This window comes from Meleagris gallopavo, chromosome 13 (genome assembly GCF_000146605.3).
Source record: "Meleagris gallopavo isolate NT-WF06-2002-E0010 breed Aviagen turkey brand Nicholas breeding stock chromosome 13, Turkey_5.1, whole genome shotgun sequence".
Classification (NCBI taxonomy): domain Eukaryota; kingdom Metazoa; phylum Chordata; class Aves; order Galliformes; family Phasianidae; genus Meleagris; species Meleagris gallopavo.
The window spans coordinates 11,313,503-11,340,646 of NC_015023.2; the positions used below are offsets into that span (position 1 = coordinate 11,313,503).

The window sequence follows — 27,144 nt, forward strand, 5'->3', positions numbered from 1 at the left end:
TGGACGGCTTTTAAAGTTAACCCGCCACGACCGGGTTTGGAAAGCCCTTTCCCGGGAATGCCAGGAATGTCGTGATCCCATCCAAAGCAGCTCGGAGCGGGGCTGCCTGGGGAACCCGCTGCCAGAGCCATAAACAGGCTGGGGGCCATAAAAACCCTCTGCATTCCTCCAGCCCCCTCCCCGGGATCAGGTGAGGGCCCGAAATGCTCTGGGAGGGGGACAGGAATGCAGATTAGACCCCAAAACGCAGCCGCCCACTGCATGGTCCCTGGATGCTGGCTTCACCCTGGTTGTTTTGGGGCCAGGAAAATGCCTGTCACTGCGCTGCGGTTCCATGAGCGCGGCCGGGAAGAATTCCGGCTGCTTTTTCCCACTTGGGGTGGAGAAACGCTGGAAGGGGTCCAGCCTAAGGGCCAGCGTGGCAGGGCCGCTGCAGGGACCCCATATGCAGCCTGGGGAGGATTCTGGCTTCTGGGCCTGGATGGGTCTGGTTGGGAGCCCCAAGACTACAAGGATGGAGCAGCCCGGGGAAGGCACAACACCGGGGCTGCTCTGCATCGTTCTTTTTATTTGATGGCAGGGAGCTTGGGATAGGAACAAAGAAGGGATGCGTGGCTCTCCTCCGCCCGGCACTGGGATGAGGCAGAGCCTCTGGCTAAGAAAGAGGGGCTCGGGGTGCCGGGACGCTGCCCCGCTCCCTTCCCAGTGGGGAGGACCCACTTTGCTCCCTCCTTCCCCTCCCCGAGTGTTTCTTCCCCTCCGGTCCCGCTGGCAGGAGGCCGGGCACTCAGCTGATGGTCACGGGGAAGGCATTAGCGAAGCAAAGTCTGCTCACCCTACTGCAAGAGAAGACACCGTGCCTTCCCCGCTCCCTCTCCTCCCGCAGCTTCCAAGCACGACGCCGGGCACAGCCTGGGGTCCCCCACACTGACACAAAGGGGAAAACCCCGCACCCTCTGCCCTAAAAGCACCGGCGTCTCCGCTGTCCCTGTGCCCTGGTCCGTGTTCCCTCGTCCCCGTGCTCAGAGCACGACGCGTCGCTCCGGCTGCTCTGCCCGCCCCGCTCGCTGGTGCCGCACTTCCAGGTGTTTGCTCTGGACCTTGTCAAAGTGCTGCAGCAGCTCCGTGTAGTCGATGGTGGAGGATGCCGGCCTGCGGGAGCTCGCGCTCGTCCTGCTGCCGTCCCTGCAGGGAGAGAAGGGATGTGGGCATCCAACACACGGTGCTGAGTCAACGGGCGCAGCCTCTAAGAGAGGTGGTTCCCTCCTGCAGAGGCAGGAGATGCAGTTCCAGAGGGCTGGGTGTTGGGAAAAGGTCCTCCTTCAGAAGAGCAGTGGGGCAGTGGCACAGCTGCCCGAGGATGGGGGGGAGTCACTGTCCCCTGGGATGCCCCAGAGCTGTGGGGATGTGGTCAGTGGGCACAGTGGGGGTGGGCTGGGGTCGAACTTGGGTGTCTGAGGGGTCTCTTCCAATCTTAGTGACTCTATGATGAGCAGGGGAAGGATGGGATACAGAAGAGGACGCACACATCTGGACCCCCAGGATGGGATAGCCCCGTCTTGCCTCCATTTCCCTCTTTGGTTTTAGGAGAAAGTAACCCGAATTCTCTGATGCTTCGGTGGGGCGGTGGGACAAGGGGTGTCCCCACCACACTCAGCTGCCCCGGGCTCGCCGTTATGAAAGCAGCCTCCGGTGTTTGGAGGAATGTAGGTCAGCGTTAATCAGATGCTCGAGCTGGCTGACAGCTCGGATCGCTCTGAAAACCCGGCTGCTGCGGGAGGAGAGGGAGGGAGGGGGGATCGTGGGGAGGGGGGGGGGCAACACACAGCCCCCTCCCTGCCCCACCAATTAGGAGCAGGGCGGTGGGCACCAGCTCCAGCCCTGCAGCGGTAGGGATAAAAGCCAGCCCGGGGGATGAGCTGAAAGCAGAGCAGTGGAGCTGGTGGGGGTCGGATTCATAAAGCCGTGCAGCTCAGGAGCGCTCCTTTTTTCCGGAGCTTTCATCGCGGCGAGCGCACGGCCCTGCTTGTTAGCCAGGGCTGGATGGCCAGAGCCCAGCGGTGGAGCCCCAGTGTGCCAAAAGGAGCAGGACGGGGGGTGGCAATCCCGATCCTGCAGCACAGGGGGGCGCAGGGGGCCGTCCCCATCACCATCGCCGCAGAGGTGCCCCTGGGCAGCACAGCCATCGCTGCTGGCACGGCGTCACCGCGCCTTTGGGTGCCCGCACGAGGTGGGACGCATTGGGAGCTGCCTCCTCGCTCCGTCCTCCGTGGCTCTGCCTGTTTCCATAGCGACCCCACAAAGTGAAATTTTCCATCCCCGATGCCAAATGCCTGCGGATGAGGCGCAGCCCTCCCAGGGTTACCAAATATAGACAAAAAACCCCAAGCGAGAGCCGCCGGGCGCATCCCCGCCGCACTTACGCGCTCTGCATGAGCTCGGGGTTGGGGACGCACTGCAGGCGGTGGGACAGCAGCTGGAAGGCACTGCTCTGGGGCAGCAGCATCAGCAGCCCATAGAGTGCCTTGATCAGGTAGGGGTTGTTCTTCACATCCAGCAGCTGCAGGCGCAGGTCTGCAAGAGGAGGAAGGGGATGGTGAAGCACTTTGCTCCCAGCTCCCACTGTTCCAGGTTCCTCCCAACCTGCCGGGATGGCTGCAATTTTGAGGGGTGTTGCACCAGCGATCCCATTGCAGTAACTCCTCCGTGTGACCCCAAAAGCACCTCCTGAGGTCCCAGCATCCCTCCCCCATGGCACCTCCCAGCTCTGCTCCCTGGGCTCTGTCCCCAGCAGGGCTGCCACCTGGCAACACGTGGACTTGTCACTCCTTTGTCACACCCTTTGGGATCGTGCCGTGAGATCAAAGAATATCCCAAGTCGGAAGGGACCCATAAGGACCATCAAGTCCAGCTCCTGATATAGATGACCACAACCAACATCATGGGCCTGACCCTAACCTCACCTCCCATCTACCGCCACCATTCTGATGTCTCCCCATGCCCATCTGTCCCCAAGCCCACAGTTCAGAGGTTAAGATGAGCAGGTGGGGAACCCTCTAGGAACAACTCAGAGCTGTGCATACCCACCGACACACATGGATGTCTCACATGGGGGGAAATGAGGCGTGGACCTCAGGAACCAGTGTCCCTGGGCTGTGACAGGTCCATGCCGTGTGCCCAGGCCTCCCCAACCCCTCCCCATCACTCTGTAGGGCCACTTGCTCCGATAACCCACATTGGGCAGCTCTAGCTGAGGGCTGAGCAGTGAGAAGTCCGATAACTTCTGCTCTATTTCCTCACGCAGCGCTGCTGGGAAGCACGGGGAGGGGATGGAGGGGCTGGCAGAGCGAGTGCCCCACGCACGGCACAAACCCGAGAGGAAGGGGCTGAGCCTTACATGTGAATATGGGGCACTCGATGAGCTGCACCAGCTTATCCACCTCGGTGAGGAAGTCCACTGTGACCTCCAGGTCCCCACTGAGCGCGGCTGTTAAGGATGCAGCATGACAGGAGGTGGCCCAGCAGCAGAGTGATGTGTGGGGCAGAGGGATCCCAAATCACAGAATGGGTTGAGTGGGAAGGGACCCTAAAGGCCATCTGCTCGCACTGCCTGCGCTGAGCAGGGACACCCACAGCTCCAGCAGTGCTCACAGCCCCGTTCCCTGACCCTGGCTGTCTGCAGGGATGGGGCAGCACCAGCTCTGTGTGCAGCCTGTGCCACCGCCTCACCGCCTTAAGTGTAAAGAACTTCTTCCTCAGCTCCAGCCTAAATCTCATTTCAGTTTGAAACCATTTCCCCTTGTCCCATCACAACAGACCCTGATAACGAATCTGTTCCTTGTCTTCTTACAGCCCCTTTAAATACTGTGAAAGGATAGGAATGTCTGCCTCCTGCACTGTGCCTTGCCACTTGCAGACCCAGTGTGTGCTGGGTCTCACTGCGACTCCACTAGTGGGGTCCCTAACCCTGGAAGTACCCCAGGGGATGTGCATTGTGGCACAATGGGACGTGGTTTGGGGACAGGACTCAGGAAGCGAGACTGATGGTTGGAATTGGTCCTGAAGGTCTTTTCCAGCTTAGACGATTCAATGACTCAACCTGTGCCATGTTTACAGGAGGTAATGTCCTTGAGTAGTGCCAGAGCAGGTTCAGGGTGTATGTTAAGAACAACATCTGCTCCAAAAGAGCAGTGAGGCAGTGGGCACAGCTACCCAGAGAGGGGGAAGAGTCCCCATCCCTGGGGGTGTCCGAGAACTGTGGGGATGTGGCACTGAGGGATGTGGGCAGTGGGAATGGTGGGGGTGGGCTGGGGTTGGATTTGGGGTCTTTGAACTCGGGACTTTCCCGGCCTTAATGATTCTGTGATTCTACATTCCACCAGAATGCCTGCAGAGCAAGGACAGGGTTGTGAGCTCAGGAAAGGTCCCACAGTGCCCCGTGCAGAGCCAACATAGATGCAGCCCAGCCAGTGGGGCAGGAGCCAGGATTTTGGGGAAGGGAGGCGGCTTGGACTGCACCTCTCCTTCCTGTGGCATGTTTGCAGTGAGCCAAGCAGCAGCTTCAAGGGGCTGCCACTCCCAGGAGGGACACACGGGCTGGGACATCAGTGTTTGGCCTCCTGTAGCAAATGGAGGTGAGCTGGCAGCACTGCTGACCCCTGGGATGCTCTGGGCTTGGCTTTCTCTGGGTTCTGCAGCTGGAAAAGGAGAAGGAAAGAAACCATCTGCTCTGCTCGTGTCACTGGACATCAGTCCTGGAGGCTACAGCCTCGTCTTCCTGGGAGGAAGGAGGTGTGGGAGCCTCCCCTGCTCTAAGGCAGATCAGGGTCAGCACTCAGCCACCACCGCCTTCCTCTTCTCACTCCACAACAAAAAAAAGGGAAAGGGAGGTGGCAGGCACCCAGCAAACTGCCCTGTCCTGTCACCACGTTGCCACGTGGCTGGCACGGGGACACAGCCCCTTGTGAGGGTCCCCATCTGCTGCTCTGAGCCCCCTAGATACTCCAGCCAACAAAAAGCCCAAAGGATACAACTTCTGGATGAGGTCGTAGGCGTGCTTGTAGTTCTGGGTGAGGAAGCAGAGGGACACGGTGGTCACTGGGTTGTGGCACCAGGAGCGGTACAGGCAGCAGAAGAGGTTGCGGCTCTCCTGGGGAAAGAGGAAATCATGGTGGAATGGGGGTGATGAAACGCAATGGGGACACGGCACAGAGCACCCCATGCTCCCAGCACCCGCTGCACACCCAGCCCTGCGAGTGCTGGTCCCAGCTCTGCCACAACACGAAGGGATATTTCCCCACCGCCCAGCACCAGTGCTGCTCGGCGCCCTTGGAAGATGGTTTTGGGGTGGAAGGTGGAATTCTGGGGTCCTCCCTTGGACACTGCCACTACAGGTGGGCTGCAGCTGCTCTGGGCACTGTGGTGTTTTGCAGGGGGAACAGCTGCAGAGTGGTGGGACGCCCACTCGCTGTCACCCACGTGAGCAGGCAGGGAGGGAGCTGGCAGCTGCTGGGGGGCTCAGGGGCTGTGATCAGCTTACAGGCTGGGGACAGAGCCTGCTGTGCGGGGGGGAACAGCAGGAGGTGGGCACATCCTCCAGCCACTCACTACACCCCATGGGGACCTGCATATGCCTCAGTTTCCCCATCTGTATAATGGAGCGATTTGGTCCCTGCAGCTCCAGCCTTGGGCTCTGAGCTCTCAGCTCCCTGCTACCCTTGTCATCCCCCAATGGGTGCCCATACCGGTGTCCTCAGGTCCTTCAGCTGGTTCCTCAGCTGGAAGAGCTCGGAGGAGGTGAGCAGGATGGTGTTCAGTGTGTGCACCATGGTGGAGGCAAACTTGAGGTCCTCCTCCCGCAGCAGGATGTCCGCCATGGAGTGGAAGATGTTCTCTGCGTTCAGAAGCAGACAGAGCTGCCTGTGTGTCACAGAGGGGAAAAAAACAAACAAACAAGAGGGGAAGGATCACATCACATCCTTCCTGCAGGGGTGACATGTGGGGACACCCGGGGCTGGTCCAGCTTTTGGGGCTGCATCTGATAGCGGGGGATGTGTAGGGAGAGAGCACAACCAACAGGAACTTGCAGTTGGGCACCGCCGGAGCCAAAACCCCAAAGTCCATGGACAAAGCTCTACCACCCCATAAGCTGCCCCACTGCTCTTTGAGCTCCACACTTTGAGTCCCAGGATTCTGGGGAAACTGAGGTTGGAGCAGAGCCCAGTGCGGTGCCCGCAGTGTGGCTGTGCCCCCACAGCAGGAATGTTCTGCTCCATAAACAGAATTCCCGAGGTTTTAAACACTGGAGAGACGAAACTTGAAAACCCACATTATTAATTTTTTTTCTTCCTCCTTTGTTTGGATTTTAGGATTTCCTGTTTTTCTCCGGCGTGGTTCTGAGCTCCCGCATTCCTGGGCAGTTTGCATGAGGACACCCAAACCAGCATCCATGGGGACACCCAAACTGGACGGGGCACTGAGAAATGGGGTTTTTGTCCCCAAAGAGGGGTGCTCCCAGCTCTGGGTCCTGTTGAGCTCCTCGCCCAGCCCTCACAATGGGATGCTCTGTGCAGGGTTTACGTAACCAAACCCAGCCTTCGCCCTGGCCCGCGTTAGAATGGAGCGGGCAGTGATAAATAAGCTCATTTATCCCAATTATTCTTACGTAACCGGGCTGTATTCATGGGATGAAGCGTTCTCACCGCCTGGGCACGGGACTGTGTGAGAGAGAGAGGCAGCGAGGGAGGGATGGGGATGGGAGAGCAGCCCCGGAGATTTGCTCAGCATCCTCCCCAGGGCCAATGGAGCTCCTGGAGCACAGCGGGGAAAGGGCAAGCAGCCCACGTCCTGCACTGCCTGCAGCCAAACTGGGAGCTGCTCCGGCTATGGGGTGCCTGCTGCTCCACTGATGCCCTTGTACCATACATGCCAAAGCAGAGCCCCGAAATACAACGGGTCCTCTGGGGACAAACGCTTTCTGGGCTACGTTAACCCATCTCAAGAGCACCCCGTGGCTCCATGCAATGCAACAGCCCCAAACGGGCACTGCTGTGAGCAGAAGGGACAACGCTGCTGCTGTGCCAACTGACCCCGAACTGCTGCCCCCAGTCCCAGCGTTTTAGGGCAGCCGAGGGATCACCTTCCAGAAATAGAAGCTGGATGTTTCTGGTTTTGATTAGCAAGGAAGGGAGCAGCTGGTGCAGAGTGTCCGTACCCACCCGGCACCGCCGCCCGACCCTGAGCTGGCTGTGCAGCAAACTCCAGTGCTGCTGGGGCTGTGCTGTCCCCGTGTTACCACATCCCTGCCCCAAACTGCTCCCCGGCCCCGTGGGTTGGAGGGGACAACTGCCCGGGCCCACAGCTGTTGTGACAGCTGAGGCTGAGCACCAGTGAGTGGCACAGCAACGGCCCCGGGAGGATCCCAGCGGCGCGAGGGGAACGCGGTGCCCGGAGGAGGGCAGGGCTGGGACAGGTGGCGGAGATGCCGGGGGGTGCTGAGGGTGGAATGGGGCTGCAGGCAGAGCTGGGAGCCCCAGTGCCATTCCCAGCCCTTGCAAGCCATTCCCAAATATACACAGCCTGGATAAATATAGCCCAGATATATATAGCCACGTATATATGCCCCAGAGGAGGACGCAGAGCCCTGCTCTCCCAGCTGTGGGAGCACCAAGCAGCACCCACAGCTCTGCTCCCTCCTCCTCAGCTTCCCCTCTTATGGGGAACCTCGTCACCTTTTGCTCTGATTCCCACCAACTTCCCAGGCAGACACTTTTCCTGCAGAGACACAGCCAGGTGTGATCTGCTTTTTTTAGCAGCTCGACAGCTTAAAAACTCGGGTGGTGATCACGCTGCCTGCAGCTCACCCATCCATCCCCCTGCTGCTAAATGGGATCCTGCCTGTGCAGTGCTGTGACGATGGAGGGATGTGGCTCACTGCCCTGAAATGTCATCCCTATGAATGCCACCACCCTGTCCCCAGGGGAAGAAAAGCAAGGTGTGGGGCAGCTCTGGAGTCTAGCTCTCCTGGGATCAGAGCCACAACTCTACGTAGGGCCAGCACAACACCTGGAAACTGGGCTCATGCAAGGTGATGGGGAGCCCTTTGGGACCACCTGTCAGCTTTGCCCATGCCAGAGCAAGGCAGTGCCCCTCCGTGCTTCCTCCCTACCCTTCGTTTCCTGTGCTTCTTTCCCCCCTCCAAGGCTCCTTGCCACCCTTCCGCCCATCCTCATCCTACCCCTGCCAGGAAAAGCAGCATCCCAGGCAGCTCCACGGCTGGGATCCTTTAGGATCCCTTAGGATCCCAGAAGGAGCAGCCTTTGAGGCACAGAAAGAAACGGGATGGGGAGAGGAGAGGGAGGAGAACACGGGGAAGTCGTGAAGATGTGGTTTCCCAGATCCCCCTTCCCTCGCTGCGATGGTGCAGATGGAAATCACCATTTTTCTGGGTGGAAATCACGGCTCTCCATTTAACCAAATGGAAATTTCGGCTCTCCATTTATCCAGAAGGAAATCACTGCCCTCCATTTTTCTGGATGGAAATCACTGCTTTCCATTTATCCAGATGGAAATCATGGCTTTCCATTTACCCAGATGGAAATCGCAGCTCTCCATTCCCCCCTTCCCCACTCCCCTTTGCCGAATCTGGCTGCAGGGCAATGGAAACCATGGCAACTGCAACGACGGCTCGTGCTTTAAAAACTTCATCGCGCTTCACATAGGAGATTTCTGGGTGCTTTGGAAGGATCTGCTGGACATCCTAAATGATGAGTGTGGAGCTGGGAGCCGTCCCGGCTGGCTCAGGATGGCCACAGAGCCTGCTGGAGCCAGGGAGGCAGCGAGAGCAGCAAGTAGGATTGGTGCCAGCTGCCTCTGTTTTCATGTGGCTTTTGGACTCTCCTTAACGTCTCACCATGGAGGCCCCTGGGCATCAAGGCTTGCTTTTCGGGATGCCGGGTCAACCAGGAGTAAGAGCACGAGATCAAAGGCTGCGAGTGCATTTTGGGGAGACCTGGAAAGCCTCGTGTTTTTTTTCCAGCTGGTGCCCCACCACCATGAGATGTTCCCAGATTGGTACATCTCTGATGCCCCATTTCTCCGGGTACTGCTCTCCTCCCTTGGCACCAGCATGGCACGAGGAGCACCCGGCACGCTCTGCCGGCACGATCAGCCAGGAAGAGACACTCAGGCTCTGCCCCCGGATCTCGAGCAGTTGCAGACAACCCCTGAGATGCTTCTGCTCCAAAAGGAAGAAGCGTGGAGTGTTTCATTGCAAACAAGAAAAGCCTCCCACGGTGCTCCTGCTGCCGTTAGTGCAACAACTGCTGCACGCCGCCGTGCCAGCTCTGCTCTGAGCCTCCGTAACACCACGTTGTGTGATTGCACAATCCCCATTTCCTGGGAATGGCAGGTGAAATCCAGCCTGCTCCGCGCACGTGGAGCCGCTCCCAAGGACCAGGATTGAGGTTACAGTGGGAATGCTCACAGGAGAGCAGAGCATCTCTGGAGTTCCTCCCCAAAAGCCTCTCTGCTTGCATTTGCAAGGTCTGGAGATGGGCAGAACCAGGCAGAGGTGAGTTGTTGGACTTGGAAATGAAGCACGGAGCCTCAGCCCTTTCCTCCCTGTGATGCTCCTCTTTGTTGCCACACCACTTGGGAACCCCCAGCGACTGGAAGAGCCAAGAAACAGCAGGCACTGAGCAAAGCAAAGGCAAGCACCAGCCTGCAATCCTTGTGGAAGGGTTTGGCAAGGAGCAGTCCATGCTCAAACACGAGCAGTGCAATGCCCTGATGAGCTCCAGCACAACGGTGCCCTTGGAAGAGGTCACCTGTGGTTTGCAAAGCAGATCTCCAACCCTCCAGCTGCTCATTCGACCTGTGACAACCACAGCTCCATCTGGGAGCAAGGAACAGTGCTGCACCATGGAGGAGGAGTTCACACAGAAGGTGATGGACTGTTGATGTCCTCCAGGATGGGCTGGCAGCTAAAAATAACTGAATTTGGGAAGTTAATGGGCTGCTCAGCCCAAGGCATCGCTGAGCCTTTCCATGGATGAGACAGCTACAGGTGAAGGCCACTGGGCACATGCCCACCAGCACACAGCCTAGGAACCCCACAGTGACCCACAGATGACATTACCCAGGCTGCAGAGCTCTGAAGTGCTGAGCTGAGCACCTCCAGGATGCTCTCCCCCTGCTGAGCCCACAGGAAAGCAAAACACCCCACAAAGCCTACAGCATCCCTTCTGATCTGTGAACCCACTGACAGTAAAACCAGCAGCAGGGCCTGGCAGCACGATCCCAGCCGTGTGTTCGCAGGGCTCCTATGGCACATGCCTGGCAGGGCTGAAACCTTGGCTCTGGCCACAGCCTGCCTGCCAGGGCAGAAACCCTGTGTGTGCTGCAGAGTGCAGTGACTCAGCCCCAGCAGCTGCTGACCCCCAGGGCATGCACACATACAACGACGATGCTTTCGGGTTTTCACCTCTTTCCTCTTCCACGTGAAGGGTTTGGAGGAAGGGCAGGGGGTGGGAGATGCGTAAGGCATCTCCGAAGATCTTTCCTTTGAGATGTGTGCTTCCCTTTCAGGCTGACAGCTGTGGCCTAATTTTCACGAAAACTGACAAGAGCCTTATTTCTCCCCCTATAATTTCTTTCCGCCGCCAATAAAATAGGTTAAAGGAGCGGGCGCAGCGCTGCGCCGGGAGCTGGGGGAGGATGCTCCACTCTGGGGTGTGCACAGATTGCTGAGGTGGGAGCTGAGGCTGCGCTCACCTTCTGCATTGCTTTTCTCATAGAAGGAGAAATAAAAGCACTCCGATTCCTTCCCACAGAACTGCGACCAAGGAGCGGATTGCTGCCCTAGAGGCAACGCAGTCGATGAGGACCCAGACAGGCTGGGAGCCGCCTGCAGCTCCTTCCAGTCCCTGCTCCAAAATGGGAATTTCCCTGGGTGTTGTACTGTTCATTCAATCACCACGAGCACTCCCACATTCGGAGGAAGGGAAGTGCTTCCTTCCCACGCACTGACTTACTCGAGGAGCTGGCAGCTCTGGAGGAGCCCTCGCCATCCAACAAGGCAATTCGGAGAGCGCTCTGCGTTACGGAACTCAGCTGAAAGCACCACATCCACAGCTGCGTGCTGGTTTAGAAGCCCCAGGTGCTCCAGCAGCTTTGCACAGTGGGCCCACGTGAGATGAGAGCAGTTGATGCTCCCTCCCATGTCCCTGAGGTGCCACCTAAGTGCACCCGGTGCTGGCTGAGGACCCGCACTGTGCACCATGCTGCCTGCACCAATCTGGGATTGCAGGGAAAGCACTGAGACAGAGAGAACCTGAAACCCCCAGGAGCTGCCCCTGGAAGGAACTTGGCTGTTTTGTAAGGATTTTCCTCCCCTATGCACACTTCCCCTTCCTCCCCTCCACACTCTTGCTGACCCTGACGAGTCCCAGCCCACTCAGCACTGCTGCTCACATGTGTTTTCCATTTTTCTACAGGAAAACACATCAGCTCCTCAGGTCCCAAGGCAGCTTTGGAGTGGAGGATGCTTAAAGCCCATTTCCTGAGCCACCGGGATGTTCTGCTGCAGAAGCCGAACTCCATGACAAGGATGTCCCACCTCCTTTCAATCCAGCAGGCACAACATCCTCCATCTTCTCCACCTCAAAGCCTGAGCTGCCTGTAGAGCTTCCAGCAATGCTCTGCATGTGGCGTGCCAGTAGGGCTTCCCATTGCTACCAGTAGGGCTTCCCATCACTGCTGGTTGGGATTCCTATCACTGCTGTTAGGGCTTCCAGCAATGCTCTGTACGTGGGGTGCCAGTAGGGCTTCCCATCAGTGCTGGTAGGACATTCCATCACTGTCGGTTGGGATTCCCATTACTGCCAGTAGGGCTTCCCATCACTGCTAGTAGGGCTTCCAGCAATGCTCTATATGTGAGGTGCCAGTAGGGCTTCCCACTGCTACCAGTAAGGCTTCCCATTGCTACCAGTAGGGCTTCCCATTGCTACCAGTAGGGCTTCCCATCACTGCTGGTTGGGATTCTCATCACTGCTGGTTGGGATTCTCATCACTGCTGGTAGGGCATTCCATCACTGCCGGTTGGGGTTACCATTGCTGCCAGTAGGGTTTCCCATGGCTGCTGTTGGATGCCAAACTGTATGGAGGAGGTTTTGGGGAACGGGCAGGGATGTGCAAGGCAACGAGCCCAAGGGAGGAAAATCAGGATCAATCAAACCTGTTTGCCTGCAGGGATGAAACGGGGACAGCACATTGATGGCAAAGCTCCTGCCTGCCCCAATTAGTGCGTGAGAAGCGGGTTCCTCTTGCAGGGCAATGAAAGCAGAGCCAAGGGCAGGGGTGCAGCACAGATCGCTCCCAACAACCCCCACGGGCTGGGAAGTGTGCAAGCCGCCAGCATGCTAATGGCTCTTACGTAAAGCTGGTGGCAGGCTGGGGGCTGACCCACATACAGGGGCTGGTGGCTGGCACCTGGGGACCTTCCTGCTGCGATGGGGACAGCCCACATCTTGGGCCTCCTGTCCCATCGCGGCACTGCTCTGCAAGCCTGGAGTTGGGGATCGCTGCTCTTAGTTGTGCAAACTGGAGGAAAAAAAACCCAACCTAAACAGCTTTCTCCAGTTATTCCTTCCTGCAAGGCAATGGGGAGGGAGGGGGAAAGTGCACAGTTCATTAAAGCAAAAGGGCAGGCGGCCAGAGAGCATCCTGGCAGGCAGCGCGATGCGTTTTCGCAGCCTCGCTGCCTCCCGACACAGAAGCTCCCCTTGTAGTGATCACAGCTGTTTGGATTTTACCCGAGTTCATATCACAGTTTATCAAAGGGGCTGCATTTTTTTTTTTTCTTTCTATTTTTTCCTGAGCTTCGCTGAGGACAAGCTGAATGGTTCAGGCGGAGACAAACGCGGGTTTTGTTCTGCGTGTGGCACTGATGCTGGAGGGGGGACAGAGGGATTTTCTGGGCATGGGAACATCCAGCATCAGTGGGCTCAGGGTAAGGATGAAGCAGTGCATCACCAGTGGATGGTGGCAGCATGGCAAGACCCTAAACCTACCCCTACCCCTACCCCTAATCCTAACCCTACCCCTAACCCTAACCCGGAACCCAGTGGTTTCGACATTCCCTTACGACTGTGCAGATCCATATGGGGTTCCCAACATCTCCATCCCCTCTGTGTTGCTGGGTGGAGGCAGAAGTCCCTCCCTGCTCCAAAACAGGAGACTGTCCCCAAGCCATGGGCATCACTCTGCCCAGCATGATGTGCCAGGCTGACACCCTTCCTCTTCCAAGCATCCCCACCCTCAGCAAAGCAGGGCTGCACCAGATCTCCGTCACAGTGGGACTTTGAGATCCCAAGGACAGTGCAGGGTGTGGAGTTCTGCAGGTGAACCCTTCCCTACCCAAACTTGCTGCCCAGTGGGAACCTTGGGACTTTCCAGCTCACAGCTTAATGCCCTACATTGGCCAAATAACCTCATCTGCTCCCATTGGGATGGCCCCGTGGGGTTCCGGTGTCCCCCAGGGTGAAATCAGGGAAACCCAAGGTGATGGATCTCAGTCCAACGGCCACCCCATTACGTGCACCCCATAGGAGGAGGCTGTTGCACCACGGGGATTTCACACCCCAGCTCTGTAAGACAAGCTTGGGCAGTGCCTGTGCCTCGGTCAGAGCACAGTGCTGACTCAGGCAGCCTCTGGTGCTCCCAAGAAGGGCTCCAAAGCCAAACCCTGCCCTGCAGCACACCCTGCACATGGCCATCTCCAGCCCACTGCACAGCCTGTGGGTTTTCTTGTTTAGCCACACCGCTGGGTCACCAACCCTGCGCTCCCAGCAATGAACCTGGGAGCTGTGGGACAGGGCTCAGCCTTTTGCTTCATCCCTGCATCCCACCAACAGGCGAGCACTAAATGAAGCCTGGAAACCTCTGTGCTGGCTGCTTGGACAAGCCCCGGCACAGCGGCTGTTCCTCTGCTTTGAGGCTGGCCATGTGGCTCCAAAAGGCATGTGATGCTTTGGAGGCTCCTCTGCATTTTTCTGCTGTTCCAGACCAGCATCAGGAGACCAGTAGCTGAATGGCGATGTTTTCCTCTTGCTTAAGGGCTCTGCTGAGGCCGGGACTCTTTCAGTGCTGCATGCCAGCTGGGGCAGATAGCTCTGAGCTAGAGGGAAGGGCTCAGCTCTGTGCAGCAAGCAGAGAGGTAGCACTGAAGGAAATCACAGAATCTGCTTCCAACAACCACTCTGGAGCTACTTTTGGCAGAGAAGAGGAGGCAGGGCGGCCAGTTCTGAAGGCAAGACAGTTCTCAGCTCTGGAGATGAGCACCATTGGCAGCAGTGCAGCTCTCTTGGCACATCTCCTTAAAGCCAGGTCTTCTAAGTGGTCAGGGGGCACTGCAATCAGGTGTGCACCAAGCAGTCTCGGGGAGCCCTTTCCTGGGTGCTTCCCCTCCCCTTTCCTCCTGTCTCGGGCTTTGCAGTGCTGGTGCCACCAGGGCAGGTGGCAGGGTGAGCAGGGCACTCAGTGCAGCCACGGGCCCCGTGTCCCTGCAGAGCAAGGATCCCATATCCCAGCTCCTTTTTAGGCACACGGTGTGCCACGACCTCTGCCTCCAATGCTCACCGGGACAGGGACCAAAGTCCTTCTGGAGTCAGCAGCCAGACATGCCCAAGCCTGAGCTGGGTTGGAAAACAAACTGCCTTACCACAGCCCCTTCGCTTGACCTCACAGACCTCAGCTTGCCCAGCACTGCCAACGTGACGAGGAAAAATGCTGCGTGGGCAGTAAACCCTGCGCAACATTTCCCTTTCCATCGAGCGCTAATCCTTGGGCTGGCAATCATTACCTCAGCTAACAGGTTTATCCCCTTCCCCGCTGCCCCAGCCCCAGCTCCACCATCCCTGGTGGCAGAGGGTGAGCAGGGGATGAGATCTCCCCACATCTCCCAAGTGGAAGCATGGGGTCAGCTTCTCACCCGCTGTGCCCAACAGCTGAGGGATGCAACGCGGGAGGATGCATATGGCTTTCATTTGGAAAGCAGCTAAAAATAGCAGTGCGAGGCTCTGCCTTTGGTGGATCCCTCTGGCAGCAGATCAATCTTTTCCAGAGAGTCCTGGAAAACTTCTCCTGCTCTGTTCCCATCTTCCTCACCCCGATGCAGTTTAGCCAGCACTTGCGCTGTCGTCAGGAGTTACTCAGCAGTGCCTGGGGCTCACCCTTCCCAGAAGTGCTGCCTTGGCCCCAGCCCAGGGCACACATGAGCCACAACGTGACTTTTTTTTTGCACCGATGTGGATTTTTTGCACAACCAAACCCTGGGGTGTGAGTCACCGTAAGTAGCACCAGTCTGAGTGGGGCTCCCAGCACACCTCCAGCATGGCAACCAGGGAGGAACTGAAAGTGGCCGGCACATGAGAGAGCTTTTACGTGTGTCCCTGCCCAACCAGGGGACCTGTAGCAACTTTCCATACTCACTCATGCGGCCTGAAGGTTTGGGCACAAAGCATTACTGTGAGCCTGATACAGACCCAGCCTGGCTTAGCGGACTGGGAGCTTCTACACACTTCATTTTGTCACACACTTTGGAGAAGCAGCTCTCTTCTCCCACTGGAGTGTGCCTGGGCACAACTCGATGCCAGCACACCAAAACCAAGGGAGGAGGGAACCCCGGTCCTGCCCCTCCCACCAACATCCTTGCTGATTTTGCCTCGACCTCGCCTTTCCTTCATTGCTAAATCCATTATTTTCAAGCGAGTCGAGGAATTTATCTCCCTTGCCCCAGATTTCATTGCATTCAAGATGACGCTCTGCCAGCTGTCATAACACTCGGTTTTCCAGCCTCGGTGCCTAACTGCAGCTCCTAAATAGTGGAAGCAAAACTCACTCGTGTTGGGAATGAAGCTTCCACCAGGCAAGCACAATGAAACCACGCTGATCTGCAGTGCTCTGAGCCGAGCCAGGTGGAAGAATTCGGTCCATGTGGCACCCTGAGCCACAGCCTGCCCTCCTGCCCCTGCTGCTCTGCTCACTTCTCAGCACAAACGGGATCTGACAACACTATTTAATAGGGAGATACTTTGCCTCGGGGCTGGGAGCAAGAAATATGGTGGTGCCTCAACACGCGGAAGGCAAGCCTGTTTGCTCTAGAAACGTCAGCACTGACTACCAGCAACTGAGGGAGGCTTGTGGAAACCACTTCTGGCTGCTGGTGATGTGGGAAAGCGCGGAGCTTGGACCCTTCCCCCAGCCCACCCTGCCCATCCAGTGCTGGGGGCTGACCTGATGATGAAGGCTCCTCTCGTCTCCAGGAGTTTCCGCTCGCTGCTGAACCTCTTGAGCAGGTTGATCATGAACTTGTAGAAGTAGGAGTTCATGGTGGGGGTGGAGGGAGAGCACTCCAAGCCTTTAGGTCCTGGGGAGGAAATGAGAGCAGATGGGACACGCTGGCCAAAGCAGTATCAGTCAGTGCACAGACACCTAAAATATGGCAGAGCACTCGTGGAAACAGGAGTTCCAGGCCTCAGTCTGAGCAGAGCCAGCACTCTCCATCCCAGGGGAAGTGAGCTGACATATTTTCAGCCTTGAGCAAGCACACAGGGCTGAAATGGGCTTTGTGGGAGATGGCCACAGATCCCACCAGTTCTAGCAGCTGACAGAAGGGGTACCCAAGCTCTGAGTAAATGCACAATCCCATATCTTTGGGTAGAACTTGTAAAGCCATTCCACAAAGCAGACAGCCCCATGTGCCAGAGATGCTCCAAGCCATATTTTCAGCCCTGAATCACCACGCTGCTGCAGGTGACACAGGCCCACTTGGTCTGTCACCTCCCCATGCCCCAGGGCTGGCTGGATGGGCACAGAAGCCCAGTCACAATGCAGGAGGGAGCCAAGCTCACATACTGGAAGGCTCTTTCATGATTCCTCCTTACACACCTGGCTCAGGACTGGAAGATTAGGATGGCAACGGGGTCACAAGGGTCACAGCATGCTGGGTGAGCAGCACCACCGTGGCTGTTTGCAGGGCTCTCCCTTAACATCTCCTACAAGTGGAGGAGCACAGTGAGGCTGTGCACAGCCCGACATGGTCAGGGCTTCCATTGGGCTCCAGTGGAGACGTGTGCAGTTTGATTTATGAGTGGTGTCTGCTTCTGTCGGGATTCAGCAGAGCACGGAGCAGCCAATTAAAAAGGCAATCAGGCAGCCAAAGCCTGGGCTGATGGAAAAGTCGCTGGGCTGATTCCCACTGCGCTGATGGCAGCGATACGGGGAGGCGCAGATGTGGGCATCCAAAAGGATGGAGCAAAACCTGCTGCAGAGGAACGGGTGCCTCCTTCCCATGGGATCCCCTTCCCCAGTACAGCTGAAGCCCTGAGCCGTGCTTTGAAGCAGGCCTTTCCCCGAGCACAAGTGTGAGCCACAGCATCGTGTTTCCCCTCAGCTGCAGGTAAGCCGATCTGGGCAAAAATATTACACTGCTGAGACAATGTGCTCCGAAACAAAGGTGTGATTGTTTCCAGGCACGGATCACCCAGAGTGAAACCACAGCCGTGCCCGGCGTGTCACTGCTACAGCTGTTAGCACTTCTCACCAGTGCTTGCAAACGGGAACAGCCGCACATGGGGCAGTCCTGCACCCAACCCAATGCACTGAGGCTGGAACCCATCCAGGGGAAGTTCTGTCCCTGCCAATCCCTCCATCCCCAGGACTCCCCCCGTTATGTCTCTGCCCTCCTTGTTGCACGGGCAGCAGTGCAGTGCTCACCCTGAATCTGCCATCGTCCCCTCTGCACCTTTCAGACTCACCGCTTCGTCTCATGACTTCCAGTGGTGGCAGCTGGAAGCCGATAACACAACACATCTTAGAATCACAGAGCCACTCGGGTGGGAAAAGATCTCTCAAACCCCCAAGTCCAACCCCAGCCCACCCCAACCATGCCCACTGAGCACACGTCCCTCAGCGCCACATCCCCACGGCTCTTCACTCTCAGCCGGCGGCCCCATGGGTTATGGCTCAGCGCACCGAGATCCGGCGTGGGAGATCTGTGTGAGCAGCTTTCAGTGTTTCCATGCAGCACGAGAGAGGAGCAGAGAGGTGTGACGAAAACTGTGGCTCGGTTCATTGAGGCTTGCACCTCTCCCCCTTCCCCTAGAGTGAGACTCTGCAGATTTGTAACCTGACAGATCGGCTGCGAACGCACCATGAGCGGGGCTGCAGGAGGTTTGGTTGGTACCGAGGAGGAGCTCAGAGCAATGACAGAGCTCAGCCTGGGATCAGCTGTAATAGGAACAAAAGGCAATTTTTTGTCTGCAACAGAACTGAACGCGGGCACTGGTTGGGTCTGCAGGTGGGAACAACTTCTGCCCAAAAGAGTAGTGATGCAGTGGCACAGCTGCCCAAGAGGTGGGAGAGTCCCGTCCCTGGGGGTGTCCCAGAGCCGTGGGGATGTGGCACTGAGGGACGTGGGCAGTGGGCAAGGTGGGGGTGAGCTGGGGTTGGGCTTAGGGGATCTGTGGTCTTTTCCAACCTTAATGATCCTACGATTCACCGCCTGCTCCCAACTCCTCTCAGCTGAGTTTTGATGCTCAGAGTGACCCCCAAAGCAATTTTTCTCCCCTCGAAGTATCCAACGATGCTCTTACACAAGAGCTCCCCAGTACCTCCCTGGGCTGGAAAACAGCAAACCTCACCCAAGGGAAGCTCCCAGCCTGGCAGTGGGCTCCTGCAGCACCCAGGCTCACCACACTGCTGGTGTGCTCCTGCAGCTGTGTTATAAATCAAAAGAGACAGGCAATTAGGGATCCATATTAAGGGCCTTATAAATATATATTGTCACACAGCCTGCTTCCTTCAAGCCACCTGGCTGCCTGGCGGATGGAGCAGGCTGCAAACCTGCAGTGCCAAAGCATCCTCAAATGCTCAGGCATCGGATTTGCCTACATCAGCCACTAAGCACCAAACTTTACCGTCACAAGTTCCGCTCATTTCCCATAATTGGTTTCAAACTGGGCTTAATTAAAATCAGTGCAGACTTGCTTAACTCCAATGAAACCAAATTTAAGTGTGATCTGACCAGAACTGATTCCTTTCTGAAGCAGCATAAGCTGTTTAATGAGCACCCACCAGGACACTGGTGCTGGTTTAGCTGCAGTGATTGACTTCACGTTGTAATTGAAGCAATTTCAGTGCAGAGCCAGACTGGGTGATGGGGGGGAGAGGCTGGGAGCTGGCAAAGAGCACTGCAGAGTGGGTGCCGCGTCTTCGTTCCCATAAAAAGGGTAATTGGAGGCTGCTTCCTCATTCACAAAACACTTAGTATGATCAAGGGTCTGGGAGGAAGCGTTGCCTCCAGCAAGATTTCCAGCATCCAGACAGAGCAGCTCCTGCATCCCACTGCCAGGCCCTGTGTGTGGATGGGGCTGCTGGAGCCCAGCATCCCTCCCATTCCCTCGGAGCTCACGCTTCCAGCACTGACCTCCCTGGGCTACCCCTGCGTGCAGCTGGCCCCAGTCTGGCCCTGGCCCCACGGAGCTCAGCATAGCCCCACGCAGAGACGTGGGAATCTGCTCTGTACCTCCCCCAGCAGCCTTCTTCCCTTCCTTCCCTTCCCTAGGATGTTTTCAATCGGAGCAAAGCCTCGCAGAGCAGGATAAAAATAGAGCTGTAAAAAAAATAAATGAAATAAAGGCAGACTCCCTCTGCAAAACCCAGCATGGGGCGTAGCTGGAAACAGATGCGAGAGTGCCGGCAGCTCAGCTGGGCTCTGAGAGACGTCAGCTCAGCCCTCTCCAAAGCACAGGATGCTGCTGAGGAAAGGAACGCTCTGAAAGTACCGATGGTGCTTGGCCCTGGTTGTGCTCTGCCTGCTCCTGCACTGCTCCCCATGCGGCCACCACTGCCCTCTTTGCTATTTGGGAGACCTCAGCACATGGCTCAGCACTAAGAGGTCCCTGGTGGAGGACAGCAGTGCCCTGTCCATGCCCTGCTGCAGGCATGGCAGACAGCTGGCATCACCCCATGGCTGATGGGCAGGGCAGGAGGCACATCTGGATGCCCAATGAGGCTTTTCCTGCTGTCTTTCAGGCTGTCATTAGGGAACCCTCATCCTTTTCAGGGTGCTGAGCTGAGAGAACTCAGATACCTCGTTTACTCCCTGCTTTCGTGCTCCTGATCCCTTGAAACTTGCCTGCAAATCAGCTCCTTTGAGAGCAAGTGCTCCATTTGGTGGCACCTGCTGCACCCTGGCATTTAACAGAGAATGAGCACCGACGGGTTTTGCTTTGCAGTGACCAAGGGGGACAGAGAGAAGCCCAGGCGGTGGCACAGCACTCATCACCTTCCCATCAGTGCCTGAACAAAGCAGACCACGTTTCTCAGGGATTGTTAGCAGGCTGCTCAGGAGTAATCCACAGAATCCTGAGCGCTGCTGGTTGAAACTAATGACCTCAAGCGTGTTAGCACACCCACGTACGAAGTCAGCCTCCCCATAAACATCCTCTGGTGTGATGTGCTCTGAGGGCACGTCGGTGTCCCCACCACCTCCGGCAGGAAGCCAGGCAGGAGGGACTGCAGGGAGAGGAAGGTGCCTCCTGCAGAACAAAGGGTCGTGGTGCTGCTCCGCGCAGACAGGAAGGGATGTGCACACGGAGCTGCTGGGGCTGACAGCCTTTTGGAGGGGCTGCCCTCCAACTGTGAAGAACTGAGCTGAAGAAGTAGGCTGCAGGGCTTGCACCAGTGCTAACCGTGGTGGTAACCGCTCGTGGGCCATCTGCTGCTTGTACCTGACTTTGGTGTGGTTGGCAGAACACCCCTGAAGTAAAGCTGCTGGAAGCCAGATGGGTGTTTGGACTGTCACCCCAAAGAGGTGCCAGCCCCAGGCTTGCTCCTGCAGCTCCTGTCATTGGGGTCTGCCACCCAGGGTCACCAAACAGGGCATCGGATGCACCATCTGCCTCTACATCAGGGATGCTCCAGCAGCACTTGACCCACTTGAGATGGCAAATGCGAGACGTGGCAATGAGAAAACGCACGGCTTTCCCTCTGTTTTTCTCCAGCTACACCTCCACAGGGCCCTGGGAAAAGCAGGCAGAAGGGAAGGCAGAAGGTAACAGAGGGACTGCAGAAGGCTCAGCTGCCCCACGCAGGCAGGAGGAGGCCTGCCGGGGCTCCCACACACCCCTTCTCACCTCATTGTGCCAGGAGAAGCTGTCGGAGGGCAGCTGACCTTATGTAATGGGAGAACAAAGCAGCTAAATAAAACCCCGAGCTGGGAACAGGCTGCGGAAGTGGGACACCGTTTTCCTGACTAATCACCCAACATCTGAAGGAAACACGAGTGAATGGCAGGGAAACAACTGCATAAACACATCCCGAGGGAAGAAAGGGTGAGAGAGGAAGTGGGGGAAGCCCGCAGCGTGGCATGGGTCCCTTCTGCCTCCCCTGCTGACTGCGTAGGGAGAGTGGCACAGAGAGCCGCTGCCCAGGCAAGGGCTGGAGATGGCCACGCTCACCCACCTGCAGAGCCGCGTGCTGGGATGAAGGACAGAAGCACAGCTAGGGTTACTCGGTCCTCCTCCCAGTGAGGGCACGAAGGCAATGGGGTGACCCCAGGGGGAAGCACCAGAACTCTGCGGCCTCCTGTCCAGTGTTGGTAGAGTGATGGCATTCTGCTTCCAGAAAGAGCTCCAAGACAAAGCATGACACAGAACTGCCTGCGGAGGACTGCTCCTGTCCACTCCAGTACAAAGCAGTGCCTTTCCCACTGGTGCAGCCACACAGTCACTCCGAGCTCCTCGATGCCGCTTTGGCTTTGCTCCCTCTAATCGCACACCATTACAGCAGCACCACGTTCAGGTGTAGGGATTTCTACTGGTTTTGTTCCAAACCCCAAGAACACCCCCACCAAAACAACCCTACAGCAAAAAGAGCTGTTTCAAAGAGCCCCCACTTTCCCACCACGACGCAGGAGGCTCCCAGCCCTGCTGTGACCCCTGCACAGCCCACATCCCATTTGCAGAACTGGGGAGCACCCGCCTTTGGGAAAAAGCCAACGCATGTGCAAAGCTCAACTCTGGGAACCTTTCTAAAGAAGAAGAAAGCAAACCGGGTGACCAAAGCAGAACGCATCACAGCCCATGTGGCTTCTCAGAGCTGGAGCTCTGGCTGCAGCAGCTCTGCTGAACACAGAGAGCAGCACCAGGCTCCTTTTCAGCGTTCCAGTCGCAGAACCGAAGCCAAGTTGCTCTTCCAGAGAGCTGAGGGGCCACGGCAGCCGTTCGGCTGCATGCCACGCAGCCTGCTATTTTTAGATAATCCACAAGGAAGGAAACCTCAGACAGCCATCGGTGTGAGCTGAACTGCAGCCCTTTGGCAGCACCCTGGGGCTGCTCCACCCGTGCGGGCTCACCCGTGACACCGTCACATCAGTGGCGACTCACCCCCTCCCTCCGTCCTGCATGTACCAGGCAGGCAGAGCTGCAGGAAAACCGACCCCTGGCAGCCCATGGATTGCCAAAACCTGGCTGCTTTCTGCTGCAGTCCAAGGAGGAGGGAAATAATCGGTGTTCTTCAAAGAAAACAAATGCAGGGAGCGGAACGCACGGCTGCGGCGCTGGTTCTGCTGCGCAGGGAGAGGCTGCCTTGGCTCTGCTCTGAGTTTACAATCCACAGCTGACATGAAATGTGCCTTTGGCCAGGCAGACCTGGCGTGGGGAGCACAACGGGGAGGCTCCGAAATAGCAGCAGCAGAAGCAGCAGCCGAGGAGAAGGGGCAGCCAACGAATAGTGGAGGATGAGCCACAGACGGGGGGGAGGTGGAAAAAGCCGCCCAATGCGCCGGGATGATTAATGAAAGGCTTTTTCCCCCGCTGTCCAAACAACAGGACTGTCCTTCTGCATCTCTCCTCCGAGGTCTCCACAGCGCTCACAGCAACGCCACAGTTTGCATTCAGCACATGCAGCCACGAGCCAGCAATGTACTGCATCACAGGCACAGAGGAGCTGTGTGCTAGGCACCTGGGCTTACAGTGAACACCCAGCCTGAGCTGCTTCTAGGGGCTCAGAGGGCTCTTGTGAGAAGACAGGCTGGCACCCATAAAGGTGTCCCATAAGGAAGGGCAATAACAACATCCTTCTGCACCAGGCTCTGCAGCATCTGCCCAGGGACGTGGGGAGTCATCATTCCTGGAGGTGTCCCAGAGGAGATGTGGCACTGAGGGACGTGGGCAGTGGGCATGTTGGAGTGAGTTGGGTTTGGGGATCTGAGAGCTGTTTTTCAATTGTAACGACTCTATAACCTTGCTGGTAATTGGGTTCTTACCCCAGAAGATGAGTGAGGAGAAAGGCCAAAGTAACACAGACAGCCCTGGCCTACCATTCAGCCACAGAGTGCAGTGCAGGGCACGCACCTGAAGAGCTCAGCTGGCTGTTCCGGATGGGGACGTGGAGCTCCACCTGGCTGGGTCGTGGCTCTGCAGCCTCGGAGGGGCCATATCCCTCTGTCTGTCCTGCCGGAGAAGAGGCAATCTCAGCCAGCACTTCCAGGTCCTTGAGGATAACCTGTGAGGAGGATGGAGAGCATCGGTGAGCAGGCACAGAGCAGCTGAAGGTGAGCTTTGCCTTCCAAAATCACTGCCAGAGCATCAAATCCCTGCATGACACAAAAGATGTACAGAAAGCGGGGCTACCTATCAAGTTCAAAGTGAAGATTTCAAATGATTGCTCAGGAGCTGAGGCAGGAAAGGCAGAAGTGAAGAAGTCCCTGGAGGTGTCCCAGAGCCATGGGGACGTGGCACAGAGGGATGTGGGCAGTGGGCATGGTGGGGGTGGGCTGGGTTGGGCCTGTCAATCTTAGTGGTCTTCTCACTTTCCTGCTTCTCCCAGTTCAGGGAGGTCTGCGTTTGCTCCCTCGTTCCAGCACTCTGCTCAGCCTGTGTAACTATATATAGCACTTCTGGAGAAGTTATTACAGGTTGGTGCTTTTTTTTCCCCCCTGACTCTTCTCATGTCTCGAGCTATTTTGGGTCCCTCTCCAACACGATGTCCTTGGGCACAGACATCTCATCACTCTTCCCTGATGCTCTGAGCGAACCAGGGCTGCCAGAAAGGCCTCACTGCACAGCTGCACCCAGCACAGGACATCCAAGTGCAGCGCTGAGGACTTCTCATGCACTCCCCAAGCCACGGGCATCTCTCTGTAGAGCTGCACGAGATGGGAATTTAAGCTACCAAGAAAATCCTCATCCCCAAGAAAACAAAAAACGATGACATCTTTTTACACAAGTTGAAAATGGGAGCCGTGATAACGTGTTGCACGGATAGTTGAAGTTCTTTAGTGCAATTACAGCTGATTTTTAGGCCCCATTAGCCTGAGCAGGTGGTTCTCAGGGCTGGCCGTGGGAAGGTGCAGCAGTAATGCAAGCAGTAACCATGCTTGGGAGGACCCCATGGGCATAAACAAAATCCCAGCGTGGGGCAACAGAGGGGAGGAGAAAAGATGACAACAGCAGCTTTGGCAATGAGGAACCATCCCTGAAGACAGAAGAATGCAGCCCAACCTATGGCTGCTCCGTAACGTTGTCACGGATGGGACCTTGTTGCCATCGTGGGATGTCACCAACGTCATCAGCTCTCATCCTCTTACAGGGAAAGGAGCCCATGGTTCCCCATAGACAGAACTCATTCCTCTCCCCCTCCTGGTTTTGCAGGGATTTCAAGCCTTGGTTGCTGAGATAAAGGAGGCAGGGGCAGGAATGGAGCGGGATGTGGCACTGAGGGACGTGGTCAGTGGGCACAGGGGGATGGGTTGGGGGTTGGATTCGGTGATCTTAGTGTTTTTTTCCAAGCTCAATGATTCTGTGGTTCTACAACATGGTCCCAGCCCCCTGCCCGGCTGTGACAATGCCCACCTTAGGCTAGCAGCCTGGCTATCTCAGCATGGATAACACCAGCAGCTTCAACAATAGGACCGCAACTGAAATCACCCCCATTGCCTCCCAAAGCCTTAAATCCCACAATTTACCCCTTCATCCGCACAGTCTGGATTTCCTAATTGCAAAAACATGGAGGAAATAAGAACCAGGAGGGATGGCGCATAAAGACCCAGAGGATGAGGAGCAGTGGATGTGAAGAGCTGGGGTTCTCCAGCCGTGGGAACGAGGCAGGGAGCCCAACCTCCTCCCTGTGTGCTGCAGAGCAGTTTCCAGTCCCGGTGGGACGGAGCAGAGCCAGAGCACTTGGTATGCGCTGCACATCCCTGAGATGGAAGCTGGAAGAAAGCAATATCCTGCAGGAGCACGGGGCTGCCACTGCCATGGCAACGGGCCGGCTGCGCCAGCAGAGCTGGTCCCATCCTCTGCAAAAGGGACGGAACCATTCCCAGCTCCTGGGCAAGGGATGGGACAGGCTATGGGAGAGCATATGGGAGCCAAGAGCAGGGCAATGCGGGTGCCCTGGGGGATTCTTAGGGGTGTGGTAGCCCTGCAGTGAGGATGTGAAGAGGGTGGGAGGCCCCATACCTTGCATAGATCCCAAAGAGCTCCTTCCATGCCCTGGTGAGGACACACGCTGATGCCAAAGAGCACTGCGGTGGAGGTCCTGCAGTGAGGACTGCCTTTGCCCTGCCTGGAGTCTCCAAGTATGATTTCCCTGGGGGCTGCAGGAACCGATGAGGTTCAGGGCAACACATTTCTCCTTGGGGCCAAAGAGCAGGAAGGAGCTCCTAAAGCAGGGTGGCTTCGCAGGACACAGGGTGCTGCAAACAGGGGGTCAGGCTGTGGGTCGAAACAAACCTCACAGCCAGGAACGGGTTACGGGATGGCTGTTCTAAATAAGCAGCTATTTCTCAGCCCTGGGAGCAGTGAAACTGCTCTCCACTTTGCCTCCAGAGCACGGATTTTGAGGGCACACAGAGCAGAGAGCCGTGGGTCTCTTCCGATGTAGGTCAGGTTCATTTGTCCCTTGTTCTGGTTGAGCTGAGCCTGTAGCAGCACTGCCATCATGCGTGCTGGCTCAAGTAGGGGCAGGAGGATGGATGCCCCTATGCTCCCTCGGATGCTTTCCCATGTGTAGCATCACCTGGATGCTCCTGCTACACCCATGGATGGGCAGAGCCAGGGTGCTGCATCAGCTGCACGTGATAAGGGCATGGACTGAGCTCCTGAAGGTGCTGCTATTTAAGGAAAACCCTAAAAAAGAGAAGATTAAAGCATGCCTACACTAAGCACAGCCCCGTATGTCCCTGGGCAATGACAGGGACGCGTGACACCACAAGCAGCAGAGCAGAGCAGACGATGGAAGCCCAGCTGGAGCGTGATGCCCCCAGGGTGGATAAGAGGAAGGGCTGTAAAAGCACTTCTTCAAAAGGGACTGAGATTGAGGAGCAGCACTGCCACAATGGTCCTCGCTCTGCTCTGCCACTCCTGGCAGCCCCTCGTTACACCCAGGCTCCTCCAAGGCACGCAGAGCAGCGTTTATGCTGCTTTGGTATGTTTTTTTTTCTCTGAAGCTTTCAGATGTAACCAGGAAGGGAGGAATGAGCCATACCAGAGCCAGGAGTGCAACCAGCAGCATTTGCTGGGCCCCAGGCATGCAAGGTGCGAAAAGCAAACTCACATCCCCCCCCTCTGTGGCTTTAAAAACAAGAAAAGAAAGAGAAGCCCACCATTAATCTTCCCACAGCAATGTAACCAGGGCTCTTTTCAGGCCCCCAGCACAGTGACTTCTCTCTCCTGATCCTGCCAAGCTCTTTTCTTTCTTTTTTTTCACAGCCGCTGGGTTTCAGCCTGCTGCTGGGAGGGGATGGAGCAGCGCTCCTCACATCTCTGTGGCATTTGCTTCAGCTGGCAGAGCAGAATGAAGGCTTCGTTCCTCTCTCTGCCACAGGAAAATCCTCCCAGGCCATGCGAGCACACCTTCATGGCAGCAGCAAACAGCAGGAAGGGGGGAGGCGGTTCACCAAAGCGAAGTGCGAGGGCTGCACCTGGGTCATAGCAGCTCTCACTGCCAGCATAAGCTGGGGGATGAAAGGATGGAGCACAGCCCTGCTGAAAAGGACCTGGGGGTACCGGTGGCTGGCAGCTGGGCAATGTGCCCTCGCAGCCCAGAAAGCCAACTGTATCCTGGGCTGCATCCAAA

At 56.9% G+C, this 27,144-nt stretch overlaps 1 protein-coding gene across 1 annotated transcript; it reads right to left on the reverse strand.

Moving 5' to 3' along the window:
* Positions 1 to 547: 547 nt before the first annotated feature.
* LOC104913030 (protein VAC14 homolog) lies at positions 548 to 26,006 on the reverse strand. Its single transcript, XM_031555407.1, has 8 exons — positions 25,890 to 26,006; positions 23,418 to 23,568; positions 16,294 to 16,426; positions 5,745 to 5,919; positions 5,031 to 5,149; positions 3,398 to 3,477; positions 2,424 to 2,574; positions 548 to 1,185 (listed from the first exon to the last, which is right to left on the reverse strand). Exons 1-8 carry the CDS (start codon positions 26,004 to 26,006, stop codon positions 1,023 to 1,025), a joined length of 1,089 nt encoding a protein of 362 aa, XP_031411267.1. The 3' UTR covers positions 548 to 1,022.
* Between the last annotated feature and the right edge of the window lie 1,138 nt (positions 26,007 to 27,144).